General features: G+C 38.5%; 1 protein-coding gene and 1 long non-coding RNA gene across 14 annotated transcripts; one reads left to right on the plus strand and one right to left on the minus strand.

The window, feature by feature from the left end:
• Positions 1-5,382: 5,382 nt before the first annotated feature.
• On the minus strand, positions 5,383-21,557 carry LOC110372456 (uncharacterized). 13 transcript variants are annotated; one of them, XM_064036273.1, is made up of 6 exons: positions 21,307-21,544; positions 19,702-19,881; positions 16,611-16,679; positions 14,887-15,138; positions 9,346-9,562; positions 5,383-8,553 (listed from the first exon to the last, which is right to left on the minus strand). In XM_064036273.1, exon 6 carries the CDS (start codon positions 7,206-7,208, stop codon positions 6,150-6,152), a length of 1,059 nt encoding a protein of 352 aa, XP_063892343.1. In that variant the 5' UTR covers positions 7,209-8,553; positions 9,346-9,562; positions 14,887-15,138; positions 16,611-16,679; positions 19,702-19,881; positions 21,307-21,544; the 3' UTR covers positions 5,383-6,149. The 13 variants fall into 13 exon arrangements, 10 of the variants coding, with proteins under 10 accessions (XP_063892343.1, XP_063892340.1, XP_021184866.3 ...); XM_064036270.1 differs by having other exon boundaries at positions 9,346-9,577; XM_021329191.3 differs by lacking the exon at positions 9,346-9,562 and adding an exon at positions 20,102-20,431.
• On the plus strand, positions 17,535-22,804 carry LOC110372457 (uncharacterized). Its single transcript, XR_002429337.3, has 2 exons — positions 17,535-17,778; positions 22,678-22,804. It is a non-coding gene; the product is annotated as an uncharacterized LOC110372457 (long non-coding RNA).
• The last annotated feature ends 2,558 nt before the right edge of the window (positions 22,805-25,362 follow it).

Genomic DNA, 25,362 nt, shown 5'->3' on the forward strand with positions numbered 1-25,362 from the left:
GACTACCCGTAACGACTGCCAAGGATGTTCAACATTGATGACAGCCGGGACCTACAGTTTAACGTGCCATCTGAAACACGGCCAATGGTGTCTAAGATATACTTAGAAAGTACATACAAACTTAGAAAAGTTGCATTGGTACTTGTCTGACCTGGGATCGAACCCGCGCCCTCATACTTGAGAGGTTGGTCCTTTACCCACTAGGCCACCACGACTTCCGCTATCTTATCTTTGAAATAAACGTTTTAATTCTTTTCTGTGACTCAATAATGAATCATATTGTATGCAAATTATTTACGATAGCAATATGATTATAGAGCAAACTACCGTATAGTCCGTACAGACCAAGTGGCAGACCAATGGCAAACCAATGAAATGTCATTGGAATACGATTGCTCTAATATTAGTACCAGAATGCCTGCTAAGGTTAAAACTGCTTTTGCGATTCAAGTGTTATCCAATCGTCACACTATTACATTAGCAGAATTGAGTCCCAGGATGATGAAGAGATCGATCATAGGATAAGCCTGTTAGGTACGCTGGGCGTGGTCGGGTTGCCCGGGTAATAGGGCTGATGAGGACAGATAGGCTATATTATTATTGATAGGCAGTCGCTTCTTGCAAAACTCCGGTTAGACTGAAAGCAGACCCTAAAATAGTTGGGAAAACTTTTTTACAAAAAAATTAAACCGACTTCCAAAAAAACTAAAAAGTAAAAAAAAAACGAATTTTAGGTGCATCGGCCTAGAAGTCGATGTCTAATGGATGTTACTAAGTTAATTTTGCCACCGACTTCTAGGCCGATGCACCTAAAATTCGTTTTTTTTTTACTTTTTAGTTTTTTTGGAAGTCGGTTTAATTTTTTTGTAAAAAAGTTTTTTATTTACAACTTTTCAGTGATACGAATAGTTGTCACTATCCATATATGTGGAAAGTTCTCATCAATACAAAGAATATAAGCCCAAAAACGAGGTATTTTACATATTCAGTTGTCGAATTCCCTCGACCTTCTCTGGTCTCCATCATCAGGTCAGCTCCAAACCTGCACTGTTGCAAAGGTCTCGTCAATACAAATAATATAAGCCCAAACACGAGGTAGTTTACATATTCAGTTGTCGAGTTCCCTCGACCCTCTCTCGTCTCCATCATCAGGTCAGCTCCAAACCTTCACTGTTGAATAGTGCTTTCAGGCATGCACCTGAATGTCAAGTTTTTACCCTAAGTATGCCTACAACTTTCGAAGGTTGCCCTCGATTTCTCAGGGTTTCCATCATCAGATCCTGACCTGATGACGATGGGACCAAATGACAAGCATACCCTTTCAAATAAAAAAAGAATTTTTGAAATCGCTCCAGGCGTCTTTGAGAAATCGAGTAAGAAACATTAAAAAAAAAAAAAAAAAATACAGCCGAATTGAGAACCTCCTCCTTTTTTTGAAGTCGGTTGAAAAGGCTAGGCAACTGACGATGCATATCCTTAGGACAATAGTGGGGGTACTTATGTTGGCAGAGCAAAATTGTTCTTGTTACTTCTGAAGTTTTACCAATGGGTTTAAAAACTTGCATGTGGGATTACATTGATGAATTTCTAATGTTACAGTACCTACTTAAATCCATTGGTTTTTACCCATAAGAAATGCAGGTTCGCAGAGTTTCTATTTCTACTCTTGTACTTCGTAAATGCAGTCTCGGGCAAGCTATGATATTTGTTACTTATGTTGAATGGATTTAGTATTACCTATTGGCCCTCATTTTCATTGTTAGTATGTAGGTAACTTTAATTTAACCGGTTTAGGTACTGTATGGATAGAGAACCATTCAAACAACCAAATAGGTTGATATACTCCCGCCCTAAGGTGTTCAAAGTCAAGTCATTTTATTTTATTAAAATATTAACTTCTTCTATATTAACATGCTTTATGAATATTCTTGATTTAGTTGCCCATTCCAAAAGTTGTTTCCTGTGGAGAAGAACGGGCACGAAACTCCATGGTTACTCGTGTAGAGCTCGCGTAGTGGAACCAAGGCTTAACTTATCTGGGTCACCGCTGAAAATCCTCAACCCAATCCGTTTAAGTGGGTTTGTCGCTATATCTGTGCTTATACTTTCAGGCTTTTGTTTTAAATATAGCCGAGGCTGTTTATGTCTACACAAGGCGTGATCATTACTTAGCTATAGTCATTCCAAAGAAGAGAATTAGAGTTACCAACCTCTTTTTATCAAGTACCTATCTTTTGTGTTATAAAAGTAAGAAACAAATGATTTTTGCCTTATTTGTACGTGTTTTTAGATATCGTAAAGTTGCGTTTCGTTATTGATCGCGCCCTTTTTGCTCTCCCATTTAAATTTCGTTGGTTACATCATGTGTAGGGTCTCGCTTTCAATATGATGACATGGCCAGTACCTACGCAGACCTATTGCATGACGTAAGTCTGATTTCGTAATATGGAAAGTGTTGCGTTGCTGCCTAATCAAACACAAATAAAACTAACTTTAAGCAATAGAATGGGAGCGTAGAAAGTATGCACTGTAGGTACCTAGATATTTTTCTGATGGAAATGTTGCTAGGTATTCAAATGCACAAGAGTTTTGTTATAAGTATAAAAATTATTACCTATTTGTGGTAACATCCGAACCCTAATAAAAAGGGCAGGTACTATACTTAGGTACCAGTTTGAGTGTTGTATGCCTCAAAATTCTGTTAACCTACCTATTTCATGTATAGGTTAGTTTCTACCTGTGTTCGTATATTTGAATATACGAACACAGGTAGAAACTTGGTACTTATCTCAGTATTCTAGTAAGTATACTTAACTCTTTGTTATACTTTATTCCAGATTTTCAGAGGCAATTAAAGCAGTTTGACGTTCTTCACAAGGAAAGACAAGTATAAGGAAAAGAAAGTCTCGATTAAGGGAAAAATGCTATTTAATTATAATATACTAGCCGTTTTCCAGCGGTTTTACCCGCGTCCCGTGGGAGCTACTGCCCGCACTGGGATAAAATATAGCCTATGTTACTTGCAGATAATATAGGTTTCTGATGGTGAAAGAATATTTAAAATCGGTCAAGTAGTTTTTGAGTTTATCCATTAGGAACCAAACAAGCAAACAAACAAAGTTTTCCTCTTTATAATATTAGTATAGAGTATAGATATGTAGGTAAGCTTTTCCATACATTTTCCTATTAGGCATTTCTATAAATAATTTGATTATTTATGGTTTCCAGTCTGTAAAATTTTGTGTTTATAGAGCTTCAACTATAGTGTCGAAATCGTCACAATAAAAAGGGTTTTTGAACCATAATGGAAAATATTATTGCGTTACGGGGCGAGGGAATGTACCTACTTATATAAATAAAAACACTTTTTCATATGCATTCATTTAATATTAATACAGCAGAGAAAATTCAACAGTCATGATTTTACATTTTATAACTCTACACATAATTTTTGAGAAAAATTATCTCATGAGAATCGCTATTTTAATATAATTCGGTAAATGTAGACATAATTAGCAAGTTTCCAAGATTTTGTCGATACATACATTAGACAGTCTATACAAGTACATTGTAGGGTGAATTTATTATGTAATACCTACCTTACAATTTTGTATAAGTATCAAGATTGTTTGGCCGAAAATTTCTCCAAATTTTTATTTACTTACGAGTATAAATATTTTCACAAAGTTAATGTAGATCCAAAGTGTTTATTGACAATAATTTTTACAGCACCTTGATCGTACAGGTTTCCAAAAACATGGTTTTTTCATTGTTTACTGCGAAATAAAATCGAAACATTTAGGCTTTTGTAAATAGATTTCAAACTAGTCTATGGCTTAAAATTGATGCGATACTTTGATAAAAAGATCAAAATAATAATTAATTAAAACATTCGTTGTGGCTTCGATATTTCAGATAAACATAAGTATGGCTAAGTTCTCAACTGTATCTGTAGACTTAATCAAGATCTCGAGCTTTACATAAAGCTTCACAATCAGTTAGCCTGTTTAAATAAGTATTTGAGTTTATAAACAGTAAAATGTAAGTATCAATGTACCCTACTACATAGTTTTTGAACACATGGTTTAAGCCGAAATGTGAATATTTTACCTACTGTAATACAATTATATCAGCTTAACCTAACATTCAGATTTAAAATTGATTACATCCTCATACACTTATGTTCCATTGAATATGTAGACATAGAAAAGTATTTATGAGATATTTTCACTGGAATGCTTCTTTGGACTGAATTTATTTAGTTTTAAGTACCTATTGTATATAATCTGTGCGTTTTAAGTGGATGAGGGACTTACCTAGATATATGTGGGAAAAATAATCGTTTATTTGAGCGAAAAATATCCCATAAATTACTTGCACAATGAATAGATCTAATTGAACAACGATATTCGATATTAAGACCATTTGCGTAATACGCATAAAACCTACCTACGTTAGTTACTAGACATTCAAAATAGTTTAAAAATTTCAATTTTTTTCCCTCTCTATTTTATGGACTTTTTCGTCCTATCACCATCTTGTCAAACCCAGGAATGTCAGTCCGAGTCCGATCAGTCTCAATATTATTAAAAAAAGTCTTATACCTCTTTCTTTTCTTAACCTAACAATAAATGCTAATAGCGAATACACATATAAGTAAAATTGGAGCATTTCACATCAATTAACTTTGCATTCCTGACGTTCGTACAGATGTTGTCGAGAAGCTCTGCTTGTCCAAAGGTGGCTTCTTTTAACCAAGCACTACTGCGCCTATCAACGAGGTGACAAATGGTTTACTTACTTGAAAATGCAAAGTTAAACGCGAAATATATAGGTAAATAAACATAGTTTTTGAACCTAACTTATGATTTAGTAAAGCATTAAAATTTCATTTTTGGTTCATAATCTTACAAAGAAGTTTGTAGTTTAAATAAAAAAAATATAGATAGGTCCATAACTACAAAAGTTAAAATAGCTACCTATTAGCTTTAGACTGCCATCATTTTAAAAGCGTTAAAGTGTATTAATAGATAAATGCAGGACTTATAGACTTAATACATGTTTAAAGAATCAGTATTATAACATTCAATGTTCATATAAATACAAAAAACCACGGAAACTACATACTACTAATATTGTTTTTGGTATTTTTTACATTTCTGTTTTAAATTTATTGAATTGACACATATAATTAATTACTATAATTATATTATTATCATCATGATTTAAGTAAGCAGATTTGATTAACACCGAATATAATCACAAAACATTGACTCTGTGATCATCATCATCATCCTACCACTTGCTTGGAGGGTGATGATGGCAAGCATCCTCCAAGCAAGTGGTAGGATGATGGTGATGACTGTGTATATCAATATTCATAATACATAATATATAATAGATCATACATATTTGGCGCCTCTAGTATTTGGGACGACCCAATCAGATCAGAGAATCAGACGAACTTACATACAAGCCTACACAATATAAGTATAAGAGTTACCTAGTACCAGCCTTTAAAAAAACTTTCTGTACAAATAAATATAAAGAGTTTAATTCATTCTTTCATTCAAGTTAAGACTGCAAAATGTACCTACGTATTCAATCAAAGATTTTTTTGGGCATGACATGTTCTACGATATTTTTTTAAATCCGTGTGTTTTGATGTGATCTAATTAGTGTCTGTTCCTACGATAGTAGAATGTTAAATTGTATGTGTGTTGTGAGCGCATGCGCGAGTTTTTCGGCTGAGTAGTGACGAGGCCGCGGACGGCGTGTGCGCTAGTGTGCGTGCCGGTAGATACGCTTGCATGTGTGCGTTTGGCAGTAGGACGCGCCGCGCGACCCAGATCACGTTGGTAGCCGGACACACTGCCATCCCGAATCACCAACTACATAATTTGATTGGACGTGCACTAGATTATCTCTCAATTCCCTAGCGAGGCCCGTACCTACGTGAGTGGCACCTACATTGTGTTTAGTTAATCGCTATAGTCTTTTTTGTAGCAGTCGTTCCCTACTTAATTTTATTAAATTGCCCAAAAGCGGCTCAAATTATGTTCACCACCTAGGCTGGTACAAACTTACATAAAAATAACATTTTATTTATACAATAAATTTTACATAAATAAAATAATTTGACACCCTACTTATCCTGGCTTATCAATCGCACCCTCGATAGGAACCTTCGCCAAATCTTCTATTTGAAATATAGGAACTTCAACCTCCGGACACGCAAACTGAATCTTGACCTTGACGACCATTTTCTCGCCCAGGTCTGCTGGGAGAGCCTCAACTTCTACAATGGCGACTCTCTCCGTGGGCCGTTTACAGCGGGCCTCCACCTCTCCTTGTTCTTCACTCGATACAAGCTCCTTTTGTTCAGCCTCATCACTCTCCTGTTCTTCGCAAGTCTTCCTACTCGCATCGCTCGAAGGTCCGGCCTCTTTGTCTGAAGGGTCAGATCTAGTAAATAAGGAATCAAATACACATTTAGGCAATTCTTCAATGTCTATTATAAATTGCTTACTAGCAGGAAAAACACCCTGATATTCCATTATCGTTTCTATATTATAAAAAATCGAAACTCCCCGTTTTGTTCCCTCAAATCTTAGGTTACTAAGTTGTGAAGAACTGGCTTCGCCCTGCTCTTTATTTTTCTTGGCAACGTATATTTTTTGTTTAATTTTGAGTTTAGCAAGCATAGCTTCAAATATATTTTGAGGGAGGGCTTCAACTTCTAACATAACTTTTTGACCCTTGGAACATTTCTGTGACTCGGATTTACTTTCGCCGGTAGCAGCTTCATCTGTGGGCTCGTTAGCTACATTTTCATTTCCCCTTTTTCTCGGCGGCCCGGCCGCGGCCTGCCCATCAGACTCTTCGGTAGGAGCACCAGAACTCGGCTTGCCCCGCTTCCTCGACGGGCCAGCCCTACCCTGCACGTCCAGCATTTCCAACTGATCTTTAGCATCACTCGCTTTATCCCGTTTACGTGAAGCGTTTGCATTTTGAATATTATCTATTTCACTAACATTAATATTGTCGTATGTTTGCAATGATTCAATTTGATTTTCTTCTTTTGAGTTGAAATTTACTTTTTCAAGCAAACCGATCAGCAGTTCTTGAGGCAGAATTTCAAGAGCCACGAAGGAGGATTTTTCTCTACATGATATCTTTGTTTTTGGCTGAACTGCCGACTTTTGCATTTGTAAACACTTCGATTTTGTTTTATCTGCCTCAAATGTTTGACCAGCTTTCAGAAGTATGTGGGCCTGGTCAGAATAGCGCTCCTTTAGTTGAGCGTTAATTTTTGCCCACAATTTCTCCCGCTGTCAAATACTGCATTGAATGATGTACGTGTTGATTTCATTACATTGGTTAGTAAATAATTCATCTGATAGTGCTTTTGCCAACTTGTTTATGATAGTAAGTAATTTCCCGTCTGGTAATTCCATACGAGAATTACAAATGTTAATTTTTTTCAAAATGTTTTCCTCTACGCTTGCAATATCTTGAAATTTTCGGAGGTTATATTTTTTTTTTATTTTTGCTTTTTTACTATAATAAAATAAATTGATTTTTGCATCTCTGAACGGTGTGTTCAAGAAGACATATAAACCTGCAATAGAGACGCCGTTGTGGGCACGATGCACCAAACTCTTTAACTTGTAGACAAGGTTTCTTTTCTCGGTTACTGTGATACCACCGCAGTAAGGTCTACCAACATAAATCAACGAAGTCGTGTATTTATATTTTCCTTCTCTATTGATGACTTCTTTCCAGAGGACATAGCTCAAACTACCCTCACAAAAACTGTAGGAATAGTCTTTTATTTGTTCCGGCTCCGTAATATGATTAAACCAGCCCGGGGCTCTGCTGGTCGACCATCACTGTGATTGTTCTTGCCACGTGGTAGCCAGGGTCTGCGATCAGAATACCAAGCCTGCCGTTTAGTGTGATGTGCACACCGACCATGACGTGCTCCTTGTCGGGGGCGAGGAGATCAAAGGGTCCCGAGCAGACCTCGAAGTCGTAGCAGACGTAGGGCACGGTCTCCTCGCAGGACATGAGGCAGGTGGCGGCGAGCAGGCCGGGGAAGCGTCTCTCCAGGCACTGCCAGCGGCGCATCAGTTCCAGCGCGAGGCCCACGCACGTGTCCCCCAATGCTTGCGGCCGCGTCGTGGCCTCGTACCGCTCGTACAGATCTCGCAGCGACCCGCAGCCCGAGCGCTTGTACTCCTCGTACAGATCTAGGAAGTTGCTGATGGAGTCGTATCGCTTGGTGACGAGGAGACGCCGCAGAATGTTCTCGGTGCTCGCCACTACTTTTCTATAAGTGGCATCGTTGAGTTCGAGCCGACGCATGGGAGGGCCCCAGTGACCGCGGGGCAGTGGCGGCCTGGTGACGGCGCGGCCGGGCCCGCCAGCGGGGAGCCGCGCGGTCCGCGGCAGTCAACTGTCCCCCGCGGCACCGGCGGGCGAGGCAGCGGCGGCCGGGGAGGCAGCAGCGGCCTCGAGATCCGGCGTCAGTCATATTTCTTCCGACGCCACCTACCGACAACATCATACTCACATGTCACACATATTTTGCTAAGCTTTGTGCAATTTTATATTTTATTCACAAACTATCAAATAACACAACTTGTGCGCAAGCATTAGGATTATAAATGTTGTTAATAAGAATTGATCATGAATACATATAGGTACGATTACTTATTTGTGAATTTATTTTAAAGAAGGTAACTAACATGGTCAATTTTCAGATCAAAATATTACAGTACATAATGTGACATTTTAGTTAGGTATAAGTTCCTAATAGTATGTGAAAACAAATAACGTTTCCCTTCAAAAACACGTGCTTATTTGGCACTATAATGTCCTTTTAATATGTGTTCATTATTATAAAAGTTGGTTATCGTGTGCAGCTTTCCAATTTTGTAATATGTTAGGATTCATCGACCTTTCTTTATTATCCCAAAGCTGTTCAAAACATTTGTGTGTATTTAAGGCAACCCTGTACCAAACTTTGTTGTAAACAGGCCGATGTTGTGTAGAATTCTTGATATTCGTTATGAATGTAAATGATTGCAAAATGGAAAACGACTTACAAATCATTCTGTGGACGAACGAACTAATACAAAACTGTAAAGAAAAACCTGTGAACCAAATAGAAAGAAAGTTGAACAACTGACTCGAAATAATAAAAGAACAACAAATGTCGAATGACGACGCGAAGTGATGGGCACAGCTGTTATAGAAATTAGTGTTGTTATAAAATTCGCCATAGACAGAATACATGTGCGTGGGCAGTCGCTTGGCTGTAGGATATTGGCTACACTGTACCTGTTCATTACGAACGGTTCAGGGCTGGTGGAAGGCCCAGTCTGTCGTCAGCCAGTCTGAGCGGCGAGTGCAGCCCACGCGGCGGCTTCGCGTCGCCAATCGACCTTCCTAAATGGGCAGTCACTACTCGGACCAAGATGATGGAGTGCCTACGCCATTGCTTTCCAATTTCTTCTCATTTACGGCACTGCGAGTCTAACAGTGAGCCCCGACGTACCTGTTCGAGATATGCCTAGAAAAATATTCCACGACGACATTTTTAGTTCGGTTTAATGTTTTTTTTTTTAACTTTTAGCTACTAGCTACCTACAACTTACCGTATTTTGTTGTTTTTTAGTATTTTAATAAAAAATAGTTTAAAGGTATGAACAGCAATATTAGCTGATATAAAAAAAAAACGATTTCAACGAATATAACCTCATGTCGATCAAGCTATGTGTTTCAGAGGAATGACTCCAAAGGAGTATCAATTTTAAAAATGGAGGATTAAAACTAAATATATGAGGAAGACAGCCAACTAGAAGTGGAATGCCATAGGCTGATGATCATGACTTAAGAAATATTGACTAGTCTACAGCATCTATACTATCAAACAGTAGACTAAACTCTTTCTCACACTACAAACATTGGTTGCCAAGCGGACTCACAATTCAAAACTCTTTGTAACATCAAATAATGAAGAGTAATAAATCAATTGATTGAGACAAATAAAGGATTGCCCTCGATGCACTTTACCAGTTAAAACCAGTGCAGAAACTGATTTAATTGAACTTACACTTATCTTATTTAACTACCTTGAACTTATGTACTTTTCATGCTGTATATTTGATGCGATTTATTGCAATCGTTGAACAAAAATATTTACTTTTTTATCGTGCTCTGATAATGATGCCAGACGTTTTTTATGCAAGTCAAAGATTGAGTATGATTGACAAAATGTGATAAATAATTATGAATTTGTAGATGAATCCCAACTAATATTATAAATGCGAAAATAACTGTCTGTCTGGCTGTTACGCTTTTACGTCTAAACCACTGAACTGATTTTAATAAAATTTGGTTCAGAGATAGAGTTGACCCTGAGAATTTTTATCCCGGACTTTTGAAGAGTTCTCTTGGAAACGCGATATAACCAAACTCAACGCGGGCGAAGCCGCGGGCGGAAGCTTATTGAATATTTAGGTAATGATGGGTTGTGAATATGAAAAAGAAATATAAAATACATTTTTTTGAACTCTAGTTTTGAATCGCAGAGTTAAACTTTAATTTAGTTGAATGTTTTTCTCCGTTCACTGGAAAAGTGAATGGGGCGGAATTGCTATGAAATTCTTAAATGAGTACCTACTGAAATTATGACTAACATAATAATCACAAAAAAATTACACTTATTTCATACTACATTAATATCAAAAGTATCAGTGTTATTTTTGATCCACTGAAAATCCACTCAAACCTCAACAAACTGCTACTAATCAAAAGAAATATCGACCTCGACACATTCTTCGATTTTATAACTTAAATTCACGATTCACATTTAAGGCTCCAGCAGACCGGATGCGTATGCGTAACCACGCGCGTAGTCACGCGCGTAGTTACGGCGTAACCATGAGTTGTAATGTATGGAAATGTATGAGACAGGCCACACCGCTTGCGTAACGTAGACACGCGCGTCGTTACGCAAGCGGTGTGGCCTGTCTCATACATTTCCATACATTACAACTCATGGTTACGCCGTAACTACGCGCGTGACTACGCGCGTGGTTACGCATACGCATCCGGTCTGCTGGAGCCTTTAATAAATACAACAATAAATCCATCTACACAACTGACATAGCAGAAAAATATACCTACGCCTATATTTGCCGAGTGCGCGAAATGGGGCCCATTCACACTGCGCTAGATTCGCGAACGTGTCAAGAGGTGCATTGTGCTACACACTTATATCCACGAACACGTGGCCAACTCTATTTATAATCCAAAGGGGCCTTTTCGTGACGATTCAGGCTGAAATTTTATTTGCGTGCACGGTTTTAAAAGGGGTTTTGATAAAGGAGTTCTTGTTTTCCTTTACATTTTCCAGTACGGACAGTATTCTCGGTACACTACTGAAGGGTGTCTGAAATGAGTCATTTTTATTCAGTGCTTAGTTAAAACTTTAATAAATGTTCCTTACTTCTTTGTCACTATATGATTAAACGTCAAAAAACGTTCTCTCTAGAGCTTACAAACATAACAAGATAAGTAAGCAGCCGTGTCCCGCGGGTGGAAGATTCAAATAATTCATTTACAGCGGTGTGCCCCCGATGAAAAAGCGCTGTTCAGCGGACCGGGTTCCGTGAGCATGTAGGCCACCTAGTTTGGCAGCCCCCTCACCCCCTCCAGAAGGGCTCCAGCCACCCCCCGCGGAGCACGAGCCACCCCACGGGATCCCGTGCCCCCGCGACCTATTTATTTCCTGCTTTACATGAGTACGACCGCCGCTTGTGTATCCTAATCCTGAGCCGTATTTAAGTCACTGCCAGGCCCGCCGCTAGCTGTTTGTTCGCCCGCGTGCAAAACCGATTATGCCGCCCTACGACTACATATTATACTGGGTTTTGTCAAAAAATATATAAGGGGGGGGGTCCAGGGGGTCCGGACCCCCCCGCCCATTCATATCCATCTTACTTTTCCAACAGAAAAAAATATGTACATGCACCGCTCTGATTGCAAAAAACGCACTTCCTTCTGGATACATAAATATTGCAATAGGTACATAACATATATTACACATAACTTTTTATTTACTTGAAATGCTCTAAGTCTTAGAGTAACCTAAGAAGTCCTGGATTAGCCCATTAGCAGACTAAGCAATTGCTTAGGGCATCAATGCAGTGCAATCATTACCCAAGTGGCCCCCATGTATTGAAAGATTGTGATTAATGGGTAGGTACCTACATATTGTATATCAAAGTGCTTAGAACAGATTATGGGTAACTTAAACTAACGAACGTAAATATATATACCAATGTTTAATTTCAGTAAAATATGTTATTAATGGTTTTTGGTGGGTTTTCCGTTAAAAAAGTTAACGCATGAGACATATTTTATATGTAAGGAAAGCGAGCGAAGCGAGCGAAATTTTTAGTCTAAGGACACAAAACAAATAAAAACCACTGTAAATTAACAAAGCAAAGTCAAAAAGTAAGATATGCACAGAAATGAAGTGCAAATGTACATGAAGCCGCGAGCGAAGCGAGGGCGATTTTTTCCTTAGAGTTTTCATGAAGTAAACATATAATAAAAATCCAAAGTGAACAAAAAGCTATAACGGACGTGAGCGAAAAATGATTTTTCAGAATTGAATGCTTAAACAAAGATAAATTGCGATCAGTGCCGGTTTTTACTCTACCAGCGCCCTAGGCGAGATTTCTACGGCGCCCTCCAACTGCAATTCAAACCCATACGAAAAACAGAGACGCATGTAGTTACCGATTGCGCGAGCGAAGCGAGCGCGAATATTTTTTTTATAGTTAACAAGTCGAAACAAAAAGATTAGACTGATTAGACAGAAAAAGAAGGTTAGCCTGGAAGCCGACCCCAACATAGTTTGGGAAAAGGCTCGGAGGATGATGAAGTCGAAGCAAAAATTACGTAAAATGTAGCCCAATCGTACATAAGTTATTGCTGGTTGATGAATGCAAAAACACTGGAACACGTCTTCTGACTGCGCGAGCGAAGCGAGCGCGAAATTTTTGTTATATTTTAGAACTCAAAACAAAAATTGCTTAAAATTTTGTCCAAAAGTACATAACTCTTTGTTGATGATGGCGCCTATGTATTAAAATTTTGGGACTTTAAGTAGTACCGTAAATAAGAAAGTTCATATGGAAACTAGAAGTTACTTTCTTATTAATAAAAGAACTTAAAAACGACGCTCCCTTTTTGCTAGGGTAGCTAAAAAATTCTTGAAAAATAAAAACAACTGTAAAGTGAAGCAAGCCCGAAAATGTTTGAGTTTTGGATCACTAAAAGTCCTAAACATATATAATAGAAAAATATAATAGAAAGCGACTGTGAAGTGAAGAAGCCGCGAGCGAAGGGAGCGCGAAAATTTTTGAGTTTTGGGACATAAAAGTAGTGTTTCATCGAGAATTTCTCAAATTTAACGCGGAATTAAACACAAATTCGCTTCGGCGCCCCTGAGCCCGCGGCGCCCGGGTTATTCGCGCACGCTGCACCATTGGTTAAGATGGCTCTGATGCTATCCATTCATTTGGGTACAGTTCTTGTAAGTTGCAATCTTTGATGCAATTTAAAACAAAAATAGGAGTAACATCTGATCAAGGATTGTTGGGGCCTGCGCGCCCCTTATATCCGGCGCCCTGGGCCGTAGCCCAACCGCGCCCTACCCTAAAATCGCTACTGACTGCGATATCTGACATGGAGGCGCGAGCGAGCGAATTTTTGGGGATGCAAAGGATGAACCCGTCAAAATTGATAGGGGACGACCAAAGCGAGGGCGGCTTTTTCTGAAATTTTATTGCTAATCTAGTCATCTATTTTCAGTAAAAATATTTTTATTACGTAATTATGGTTTAATTTTGCCGTATGGGTTAATTTTGCCGCCCCCTAAATAGTGCCGCCCAGGGCATTTGCTCTCTCCCCCCACGCTACGCTAATGGTTGATCTTAAATCTATTTTAATAATTTTAAATTTCGAAAATGATCAACAGATGTAACTGAAACCGGCAGTGTAAGTAATATTCTTAGCGCTATTGCTGTGTTCGGAAATATTGAAATCAAGATATTGTATTTTTTTAATATTACGTGATAGGTCGCTCGATTTGCCGCCCCCTAGGACGTGCCGCCCGCGTGCGGTGCACGCGCTGCACGCCCGCTTACGGCGGGCCTGGTCACTGCCTTTGCCTTAATTGAGAACTGAAATTCATATTTCAACTACGCACTACTATACGTAAGCAACTACTATACGTTTACGCTGAAAGCCTTGAACTATATTCTGAAAACGTTCGTATTCGAAATAATATTTATGGTAGCGGCAAAAAGAATCGAGAGCAGGGGAAAGTGAAATAGTAAAACGTTGGAATTCCGTCCGTAACAACAACATGGGAACTTTCTCTTTCACCTGAGACTGCAGGTAGGTATAGTAGGTATTAGTATTGACCTCCTTACGCACACGAGTTATGACGGGCATGTGTACCCGTGAGATCACAGCTAAATGGACTCAGGGAAAGGGATTGCTATAAAGTTATCGGAATACCTATGTGCGTACACGATTTTGTCGCAAAGAACTACTTCTTAGAATCCCCATTAGGTGCGCCGTGATACACACGGGGCAGCTGAACGCACGATAAATAACGTAGACTATTACCATGATTATTTTTAATTGGTATGAAGTAAAAATAAAGCTAAAATAAGTTGAATTTAGAAAGAAAAAATGCCAAAAGATGTATGTAACTTTAAAATCTTTAGAGGCTCTATGTAGATTGAGAATTGAAATAAAAAAAGGAAACTGTAAATAATAATAAATGTTGAAACCAACCTCCCCTGCCGATATCGCGAGCAGGGACGCGCAAGCCTCAGCGGCCTCGCTGTCAGATTCAGTAAAATCATCATCATTGCTATCTTCAACCTCACACTCGCTGACATCACTCTCAGCAGAGCTTGCCTCATCATCCACCGATTCTTCCTTCTTCGCTTTCTTCGCTCGTTGAACAGCTCCTTCTACTTCCAAAGCCGCCATCTTGGCTGAGATCTCGTAAATCGATTGGTCTTCGTCCCCGTTGAAGGTAACCTGAATAATTATTGTAGATACTTTAAAAAAATATATAATATTTTTCATTGTGTGATGTAGGCATTATTTTTTCTATATGATTACTAAGTTATTGGCGTGTATTGTTTTTGAAGTATAAAGCTATCGGCGTTTAGACAAGACTATATAACGCGTATTGATGTGAAAAAAAAGCTATGACTACGCAGTGACTACGACGCGTCTACGTTTTGCCTACACACGGAGCGTTGCTACGTACGACTACGCCGCGACTACGCGGAATCTATGCGTAGGCTACGTAGCGTTGGCGTCTTTAAAAATAGCATTACAAAGAACGTCGTTTAACAAAATACGTGAGTGACAAAATAAAAATGGTTTCTTAAAATGTTTAGTTTAAATCGTATCTATTTCATTTCCATTTCTAATTAACATTTAGATTATCGTCCTCACTTAAAGTTGGAACTTTCTTTCTCCGTAGTCTTTTATTAAGCGGCAAAGAATTTTAATGAATCAATTGTACGGTGGCAGACTGCATTCATTTGAGAAAATTCAATCATTGCGACCTGGATTCCAGCTAAGCTTTTAATCAGCTTTTTCCAGATTCATTCATTCCAGTTTTTTACTTCGAAGCGCTATTATTTGGTCTATTTTTAGCTTTTTCGATTTAGCATTTTATTTTGTGTTTGTATTATTTTTATTTTGCGGTTTCATAAGTATCTTAAATAGCATTACTATTCATGAATAATTGAGTTATATTTGATAGTTAAATTCTCAAATCATATTGACATTTTCAAACAACAAACTCTGGTTTTACGAGTTTACATTATACATATGTAATATATATTTATACACTTAGAGAGGAAGTGTCGGGTCGGAGGTACCGAATATACGAAGGCTGGTGACCTACTTTCGCTCGGAGATGCTTAGAAATAAGTATACGGAAAATGTATGTAAAAATACATGTGTGGTGTTGTTTTGTATGTACCTATTTGATGTACTGTAGTTCGTTGCGTATTTGAATAGCATTACTGATATTAAAACAGTATGGATGTTGAACAAGGTTGATATTACTTATTGATTTCTTAATTTAGGAATGGTCTATTTACAGAATGAATATTAAAATTGTGTTATGTTTTAGTTTAGATAGTGTTTGCAGTTGTGGTTTCTAGTACTTTACACTAGGATTACTATATAGTACCTCAACTAGTTTCTCATTACACTAAGCTAGACAATTTATTACAATGTATTTTTTTATAATAAGTACATAAATGAACCTGTGAACCTGTAGAAAAGTAAGTAACATTTACTTCCATATTAAATAGTAGTTTTCATTATAAGCACGTATAGCAAAAATAAAGCGGATCCCACACTATCACGGATCTCGCTCTGAAACTCTCAACATACATCAATAGAACCTATAGTTGTAGTGCGTAGTTATATTTGCGCGTAGTGTGGGATCCGCCAAAGTCTTGCAGTAGTAGGTACGTACTACTTACCCAGGGTTGAGGCACCGGGTAATCCTTCAGGGGCTTAGGAGTAACCTTCTCGCAGGGGCAGATTGGTTTCTGCAGGAAAAATATATTTGTTAGGATACTTCGAATAATAATATTGATTGATAAGAAGTACAAGATAGAAATAATACAAAGATCGATTTGTGAGAATTATGAAACTTCAGTGTATTCATAAGTGCTAGGAGTTAATGCAATATTATTTTTTCATATTTGTATTATATCGTCAATTAGTTCTGGAATCTACGGACATTTTTTTTTCTCCTGCAAAAATATATTGTTAGATGTATTTAGGAGAATTGATAATTTTGTTTCAATGGCTAAAATAATCTTCTCTTCTGCTTTAAATTAACGTAACGTAACAAACAAATCACGAACATAATACTGGAAAACTCCTAGATATACGACGCAATAGTAAGGTCATAACAATATCTGAGATAACGCATCCATTGTGGCTCACTTCAGCGCGCCCTCGATCCATTGTAAGCGCCTGAAACTCTACGTTACAAGTACCAACTGTGAATACGTACGCCAACTAATATTGTTTGTTATTTCTCTTTCTACTTCGTTGTATTTCAGATCTAAATTATAAAAATATATACCTACTAGTGTTGTAGTTATTCTTTTTGCTTATCATGATTACATTTTAATTTGCAACAAGGAGCCCATTATATCGTCTAAATAAAGCAAGAATATCGTATTAATTAGGTTCGCTTTGTATAGAAGTGTGTCGCGTGATAACATGACCCCGGCAGTAGGGCGCGAAGTAACTCCGCGCCAACAGTTTTCGGTACGAACCGAATTATCGACGGGTTCTGGCAATATGGCAGACAAATGCCGCATAAACCATTGCAGCGTTGCCATAGAGATACCATTTCTTTGGAGGCATCGAGGCCTGAAGGGTGTGTTTGAATGTGGCGTGTTGGAGCCGCGGTTAGGTCGTTTCGCTGGCGAGTTAGAAGAGGCGGAGGAGTTAGCGTGCGCGGGGCGGGGGCGGCGCGCATACGTACACACTATAGAGCACAATGCGGCATCGGGCTGCGTCGACGTGGTCTGCGCGCCCGCGTCCTGCCCGCGCCGGCTGTCATAAATATACTCAACATGGCAGCCGCTGCCTCCACAACAGCGCCGACTGAAGCCCGAGAAGCCGCGTCAGGTGAGTCCCGCTGCGCGACACCACACGCGACCAAGCACTTTTATTTCGGCGATTTTCTTTTCATTTCACGTACTTTTCTTTTGCTGGCGCAATTTCACGGTAGCTCCGAGTTACAGTTTTCTTTTCAAACTCGTGTTTTCGTGGAAACTTTTTTCAATTTTCCGACTTGGTATTTGGTGGTAATTAAATTAGTGGGGCATTTGATACGAGTGACTAGTACAGTGGGTAGGTTTAACCTTCTGTTGAGGCTCGAGTTACGAGTGCTGGCGGCTCGCGTGGCGGGTCGCGTTTAGCCGCGCTTATCACTCAGTTCCGCGTAACGTTATCAGCGGCCGCGGTGTTCAAAGCGCTTCACTACCTACTCTGTCGCCTATCTCATGTTTAGTTAACACGATTCTAACTATGTCTGCCAAACTATTCGGCGTATGAGCACACGTTATCTACCGCAATTTCGTCGTAACGGTACTTAAACTTGGAAATAAAGAAAACAATAGGAAATCGTGTGGCCGCACGTTACATCGAATGATAATGTTAGCTATTGCGGAATGCATTGTTTGATAATAATACTGAAACGCCTTCCAGTATGAATCTCATTGGTTAACAATAATAAATAATATCCAATAGCAAGCAGTTATAAAAACATCCGAAGTTTCATAAAACACGTGATGTGCAGTTGTAGTTATCCAAACAAAGAGAAAGAAAGAATAGGTAATGCGTTTGGTAGTCAGGCGGAAATATAACTTACTATCATAACTATTATAATAACTACTAACTACTAACTACCCTTTGTAGGTCAATTGAACACAATAGGAAGGAATGCACCCAGGAAGACCAACTATTCCTACATTTAAAACCTGTTTAGTTATTTTTTTGTTGAGCTCTGCTAATATAATATAATAGGCTTCATTGAAATCAGATGATTAAAAAAACCATAGCAAAGAGAAATATACAAAAGAAAGTAATAAAATTAACACATTCATAAATTTTGACATTCTTTTTTTGTATACTGCTAGTAATTCTTTATTTTTACTACCTACTATTTTTTTACTAACTGCAAAAAAGGTTTCATTTTTTCATATGATATTAGGCATAAAAGCACAGAAATTTTGATTCATTCAAGTATAATTGGGTAACTAGTTTTGTTTATATATTTACTTAAAATACACACAAGTATGTAAATAATTTATTTCAGACTAAATTTCATTGATTTGAAGTTAACTTCTAAAAGCTATAGAGTTTTAACTTTGAATATAAGTAACATAATACAGATAGATATAATCAATATCTCACTATACCCAGACTATATATAAAAGCTAACATACCTAAAAGTTTTATACTACACAAGTTATTTTCTTTTGTATTTTATATGCACACTGCTAAATTATTTATGACTGGCTAACAAAGAAAATATTTTTTATGAAGACCTAAAACATTACTAGACAGAAAATAATAATAACTATTATATTTAACGGTGTTCAAATGTGCTGTTTTCTATATATGTATTTTATGAATGCTCTAAACTAAACAGTATTTTTGCTAATGTTGTAATAACTACACAGTATTAAAACCTTATATATGGGTATATAGGTATATATTAGATAATAACTGCCTTCTCAGGTGACTTAGGTTGCAATAGACATAAAAAATATAAACATAAATAAAGAAGAGTAAAGAAATATATTTTATACATTTGAAGTTACTTCTGGATGAGATATACATATATTACTAAAACATATAACTAGTCTTATAATAAACATTTAAAGCAACTACTGGTAGTAATAGGTAATACATCAACAAATTTTTTGACGCCTTGAACAGACTTTAATCCAATTGAATTTAATATAATTTTCCCTGCATCATTAAAAGTTAAATAATTTCTGAAAAACATCAAGAACTATGCAATAAATAATAATTGATGCTTACGTTAAAGTATGATTGGCTACAATAGCGAGGACGTCGCACTGTCAGGCGATGCATGATGCTGGAGAGCTTCCTCCTCAGGGATCAGGGAAACGGGAAGTTAGCACTCCTGGCGCCGACGCGTCAGGCCTCGCACCAGGCCAGGGACGATCAGAATCACGAAGTCAGTCCAGTCGCCACGACCTAAGGGCAGAGTGAACACAAAATGGAGTCCGTGACACTCGAAATTATCGATCCTCTTTGTGGGCAGCGCGAACCGGCGCCGTTGGCTCACGAACACTACACGAGACCCGTCAATCACACCGATTTCCCCAATTGCTATCGGCGCGTTACCATAAATTTAGGCGTTATTAGAGAGTGCACGAAAGTACCGCGGAGAGGTCGATTTCGGCAATGGACTCACCAGTGTAGAGAGAGCCGCTCCCCTCGCCCCGCCGCCGCTCCGCCGGGCGCCGCCGCCGCTGCTCGCGGGTCTCGCTGGCTGGCCGCTCGACTCCGCCAGCTATGAGTTGCGTTAGCAGCTGCGCAGTTACCGTGCCCTAGTTATTTCGGGTGCCGTCCTAGATACGACGAGGCCGAAATGCTGTTTTCATCATCAGCCGCGAGTTTTATTTGGTGGGGCCACGTTGGGCTGCGGGATCTCGTAGACACTGACTTGGATCGTTAACACCGCGTCGTGTGGACCGCGCAGCCGCCGCGGACATGCGCGTTACGCCGCGCCGTCGACCAATGCCTGCAATCCCCGCACTCCACTTGTCAATTCGTATCGATCCAAAAATGGCGAATATATTCCTTCCTTTCTACCATAAATTATTCTTTATGTACGAATCTCTAACAGGCGCCCGTCCATCCCAAATGTTTCACAAAAAACCCAAACTCGTAACTGTTAGAAAAAATATGTATCGCTAGTTAGGGGAGGAGCGAGCCACGCCCTATGGTCCTTGCACCCCCGCGCCACCACTACATATATTATTACTTACGATGTTTTATCTATGTTATTCCTAAATAAATATTTTTTTCATACTAATAGTAACATGAAATTACTGTACATACATATTTTCAATTCACGAAAATAAATAATCAAATATAATTTGTTACCGAGCCAAGTCCCAAAAAAAATTGAAAATTGGAGCGCAGTTCCATGTCAGTAACGCTAATAAAATACTTACAAAATTTTAAATAATGAATGCAGGCATGAGTCGGGTATGCGAGTAGGTTCGCCAGTTCAAACCTCGAGCCGCGGTTTCGCGGTGCCCAAGGAGAAGGGGAGGTGATATGCCATTTAGTTCAAAGTAAGCCAAGGCCGGTCTGGTGGGGATAACGCTTACACGTGTGACCTACATAGAAGCCGAGGGGCTACGGAAACGCACGACGAAGCACGACGAGCGCGCGCCCCGTCACCACGTAGGTACCAAGCCAACTGATCAATATCGGACTGGTACCAACTCTACGTCGACGGCCGACCACATATAATGCTCTAAGCCGTTCTATCGCGCTTTCCTAATGCCCTGCCGCTAAGGCGGTCCCCATTCCGAAATCATGCAGCGTACGGATTTTCTTTGTTACTACACGTGAATTACAGCACGTGTTTGTACTACGGTCACTGACCTCGTAAATAATTTGCATAGGAGCCGCCGATCCACTACTCCCACGGCCGCAGATCAGCAGACTTCCACTTTATCACTGGATACGTCACTAGGTGTTTTCACCGTAGGCTTAGAGTTAGTGCTCAACGCGCAGTACTAGAGGCCGTCGATAAGTGCGCCCCCCCTATGGCAGGTAGTTGCTCATAGTTGATCAAAGGTGGCGCACGGCAGCGCGGAGTGCATCGATCGCGATTACATCACCACTCGCGTCCTTTCTCTGCGCGCGCCGCCCTCCCCGCGGCCCCCCCCTCGCGCCGCCGCCCGCGCCCCTCTCGCACCAAACGCCATGGCTCGCCGCTACGTGCCGCCATTCGCACTTTGCTCGTCGTCCGCTTCGGTCGTGTTCTCCGAACTCTCTCTACTCCAGTGCAAGTTAACTTTAGTTGGAACATTTTTCAAAGTTAGTTTTTGTTCGTGCGGCGTGAGGCGCGTTATTTCTAACTGCTCCTAGGGAATAGTAGTGATCATAAATCAACTTTAAAGTGAATAAAAATAATTTAGCTCGGTTTTAAAAATTAGTGAGATGTTCGCGACCTACTTTTACAACTTCCGTGTAGTTGAGTTTCGACTTGGCGATTTTTATCATTCGTTCAAAAAGTTATATCGTAGCGAAGTCGGTCCGCGTGCGGTTGTGCCTATTCAGTACAAATGAGTAATTCGTATTTTTCCTTTTGCTTTGTCATGTGACTCGGGCCTCGCGGTACTAGTTCGCGCACGTGTCGCGTTTAATATTTTACTTACAGTCGGAGCCGAACAATACTGAACAGTGAAGACTGGAAGAAAGAAAACTAAATGTCAGTCGTGTCGGGGGGAGGAATCGACTTGACTTTATTAAATACTAGTCAGTCTTTTTCTCTCTCCTATATGGTTGGCATGTAACCGTCGCTCGCTGCGCCCGCGCCGTCGCTCCGCTCCCAGCGTGGCCATGTCCGCAGTGACGTCAGGGATTACGCAAGCTGTTTTTGATTCGGCTGCGAAATCACTGAATTTTCTGCTTGAGACAAGGCCGTTGTGAAGACTTACTTCGTCGACTTGAATATTTTTTTACTGTATAATTGTATTTTGTGTATGTAACTATTTTTGTGTGATGTCTTTCGCTTAAAATATCTGTGTCGTAACAGTTGGGTTTGAGTCATTGTACCGAATGACGAAATCGGAATAATGGACGGCGCGGCATGCTCGTGGCGGGAATTGGGCAATCTGCGAGCGAGCGGATGTGTCGGCGCGCACGCAGCCCCGCCCCGCAGCGCCTAAAATTTAAACTCGTTGAAGAGGCGCGAACTCAACCGACACTACGAATTTCATGCTTGTTCAATTGTTCTTTCTGTTCCAGCCAGCCTCGGCGTGACGCGGCCGCACTTTGTATAACCTGCACGCCACTTGCGATTGATCATTATACTCTATTGCGCTCAAAATGTACTATGCAATGCGATTTAATAATAAATCTGATTTAAATTGAACTTTACTTGTTTTTACTGATGATTATTTTTGATTTTGCAATTTTTTTTGACCCTGAACACACTGCACACTGAGTAGTAGGGACACATGGTTCACAAGAAGTTAGGTTACACTAAACATTGAGTAAGTTAGTAGGAGTCACCCGGGCCCGCCCTCAAGGCCCGGGCCAATAGCGACTCGTATCCTTGTCCACTATAACCTTGGGGCCTTCCGAGAAACGCCGACAACTTAGAAAAAAAACACAATGGCTTAGCGAATGAACAGTTTTATAAATATTGCTTCTGTTAACGCTACAATACAATAGATTGGTTATCAAAAACAAAATTCTAATAAAATGCTCTTGGCGAATTTGATTGGCTATAGTAACGAAGAATATTAGAGAATCAATAAAACAAATTGACATTCTAACCAAGTGGCTATTTAGGCAGTTAGTCTATTGACTAAAGAATTTGTATAAAAACTGTAGGTAGTATATATCCGAATAAAGAATGTTTAAAAAAATAACAGGTCGATCATTGAACCTATGCACTGGTCTTTGATAACCGAGATGACATTTTTACACTTTTTATAGATAATCCGAAATTATGCGGAAGATTGTACAAACAAACTCGTAGTATTTGTAGTAGAAGTCAATGAGAAAATATCTTTAAATGCAAAACATTGGTTTAAAACCTTGAAAATGTAATAAAATTTTAAGGCTAGTAGGCCCAAAAAAACTATGTAGAACACTTGAAAACTGGTTGATGAAAATAATTAACAGTTTAGACCTTTGAAAATCTAAAAGAAAAGTGTATATTACACACAGGGTAATTTTGTCCGTTCGCGTCCATTAAGTGCAGTTAGTTTGATGGTGAGGTAAAAATGTTTGTAAGCTACAATTTCTATGAAAAAAATACGTAATATGGTCGGTCTTTTTTAGATTAACTTCTGGTTCGAAACATTTATTGTTTTTTTTTTTTTTTAATAGAAAACTCTTGAAAATTTTACCCAATATGTGTTCACAAATTCTAGATTGCACCCATCCGTGGTTCAATTAGAGTCCACCAGCTAAGAAATACCTACAAACAATATAGGGGGATAAAAGATTGTATTTTTTAAGAATATAAAAAATCGACATAATAATCATTAAAAAACACTTATAAAAAAAAATCTTATCGATGTGTAAAAGATTGTAGATATTTTATGAGAATATAAAAAATCAACATAATATTTTTTTATAAACACTCATAAAAATGAAAAAATCTTATCGAAATTTAAAAAAAATTATTTGCTTAACAATGTAAAGATTTTAAAAATTAACATATAAAATTCCTTTTCAACATATAAGAGTTTTTTCATTATTAACACAACAGTTTCGGAGCAGTTTTACGTACCGTGCGAGGGTATGTTAAACTAAATAATTTATATAACAAAATATATACTTAATAAAAATAAATATTATTAACATTTAATTAAATAATCTAAACTTTTTAACAGAAGTAGTGGACGCAATAGTGGACGATAAACTTGCACACAAGGTATAGTTTGTGTCCGCGTGGATATTACTTCTTATACACATTGAGGTATTAACGGTCGGTATTAGTCGAAGTGTCTTACTTTACTTATTTTCGAGCATTATTCACAAAGATAACGGTATAACGGACGCGAATTGGGTGATGAACGCAAATTGGCCAAATTACCCTATTTAATTATGTAATGAAAATGGGTAGTGACAAGCATAAATAACCGAAGTGCATATTAATATGTATTACTTAGGAAGATAACCTTGTAAACAATGTTTCGTAAATATTCGTAAAAAAATACTGAGTGCGCCATGGTTATTTATAGATAAAATTATAAATATATACAATGTTTTTACACTCATACTTAAAAAATAAATATGGAAAACAATTCCTAAAATTTAGAATCGTTTCATCTACTACCGGGGCAAACACCGTTAAAAATCTACAACGCTTATAAGGCTCTTGAATCAAATATGAATTAAAAACTATTTAAATACATAAAAAAACATCTACACACATGTTTGATCCAAATAATAATTAAATGTTAGTAAAAATATTTGGAGAGGCCTATGTCCAGCAGTGGACTGCGATAAGCTGATGATGATGATGATGAAAAATATTTATTTGGAAAAAAAAAAACAAATAATTCTGGCTTTGAAAACTAAAATACTACAAACTAAAATAAATATACTAATTGAAAATAAAACTTTTTTCATAATGTATATCAAGTTATCACAAAGAAGACGAGCTTTCAATAATAATCTATAAAAAAAATAAATAAAATCAAAGAATAGATTAGCGACAAACGACGGACACAAAAGTTAAACTAATTAGCAAGCCTGCATGCATCATGCATGATATCTTTTGGAAAATAAAACAGTGGAAAAAATCTTGTGTTACAAAGGAAATTTAACTGTTTTAATATTTTTGTATTTAAGCATTCTGCCACGTGGTGAGATAACGGGCACCACCGTGAATCGCGAGTTTGTGGCGTCGCAAGCCTTCCCCTAAGTTAGACATAGTTCTGAGTTCGTCTCTATACAATCGTAGCATTATCT

Source organism: Helicoverpa armigera, chromosome 1 (assembly GCF_030705265.1).
Source record: "Helicoverpa armigera isolate CAAS_96S chromosome 1, ASM3070526v1, whole genome shotgun sequence".
NCBI classification, from domain to species: domain Eukaryota; kingdom Metazoa; phylum Arthropoda; class Insecta; order Lepidoptera; family Noctuidae; genus Helicoverpa; species Helicoverpa armigera.

Bases quoted from the DNA above. Each gene is read 5' to 3' on its own strand.
- LOC110372456 (XM_064036265.1), bottom strand. From the start codon at position 7,208: ATGCAAAAGTCGGCAGTTCAGCCAAAAACAAAGATATCATGTAGAGAA.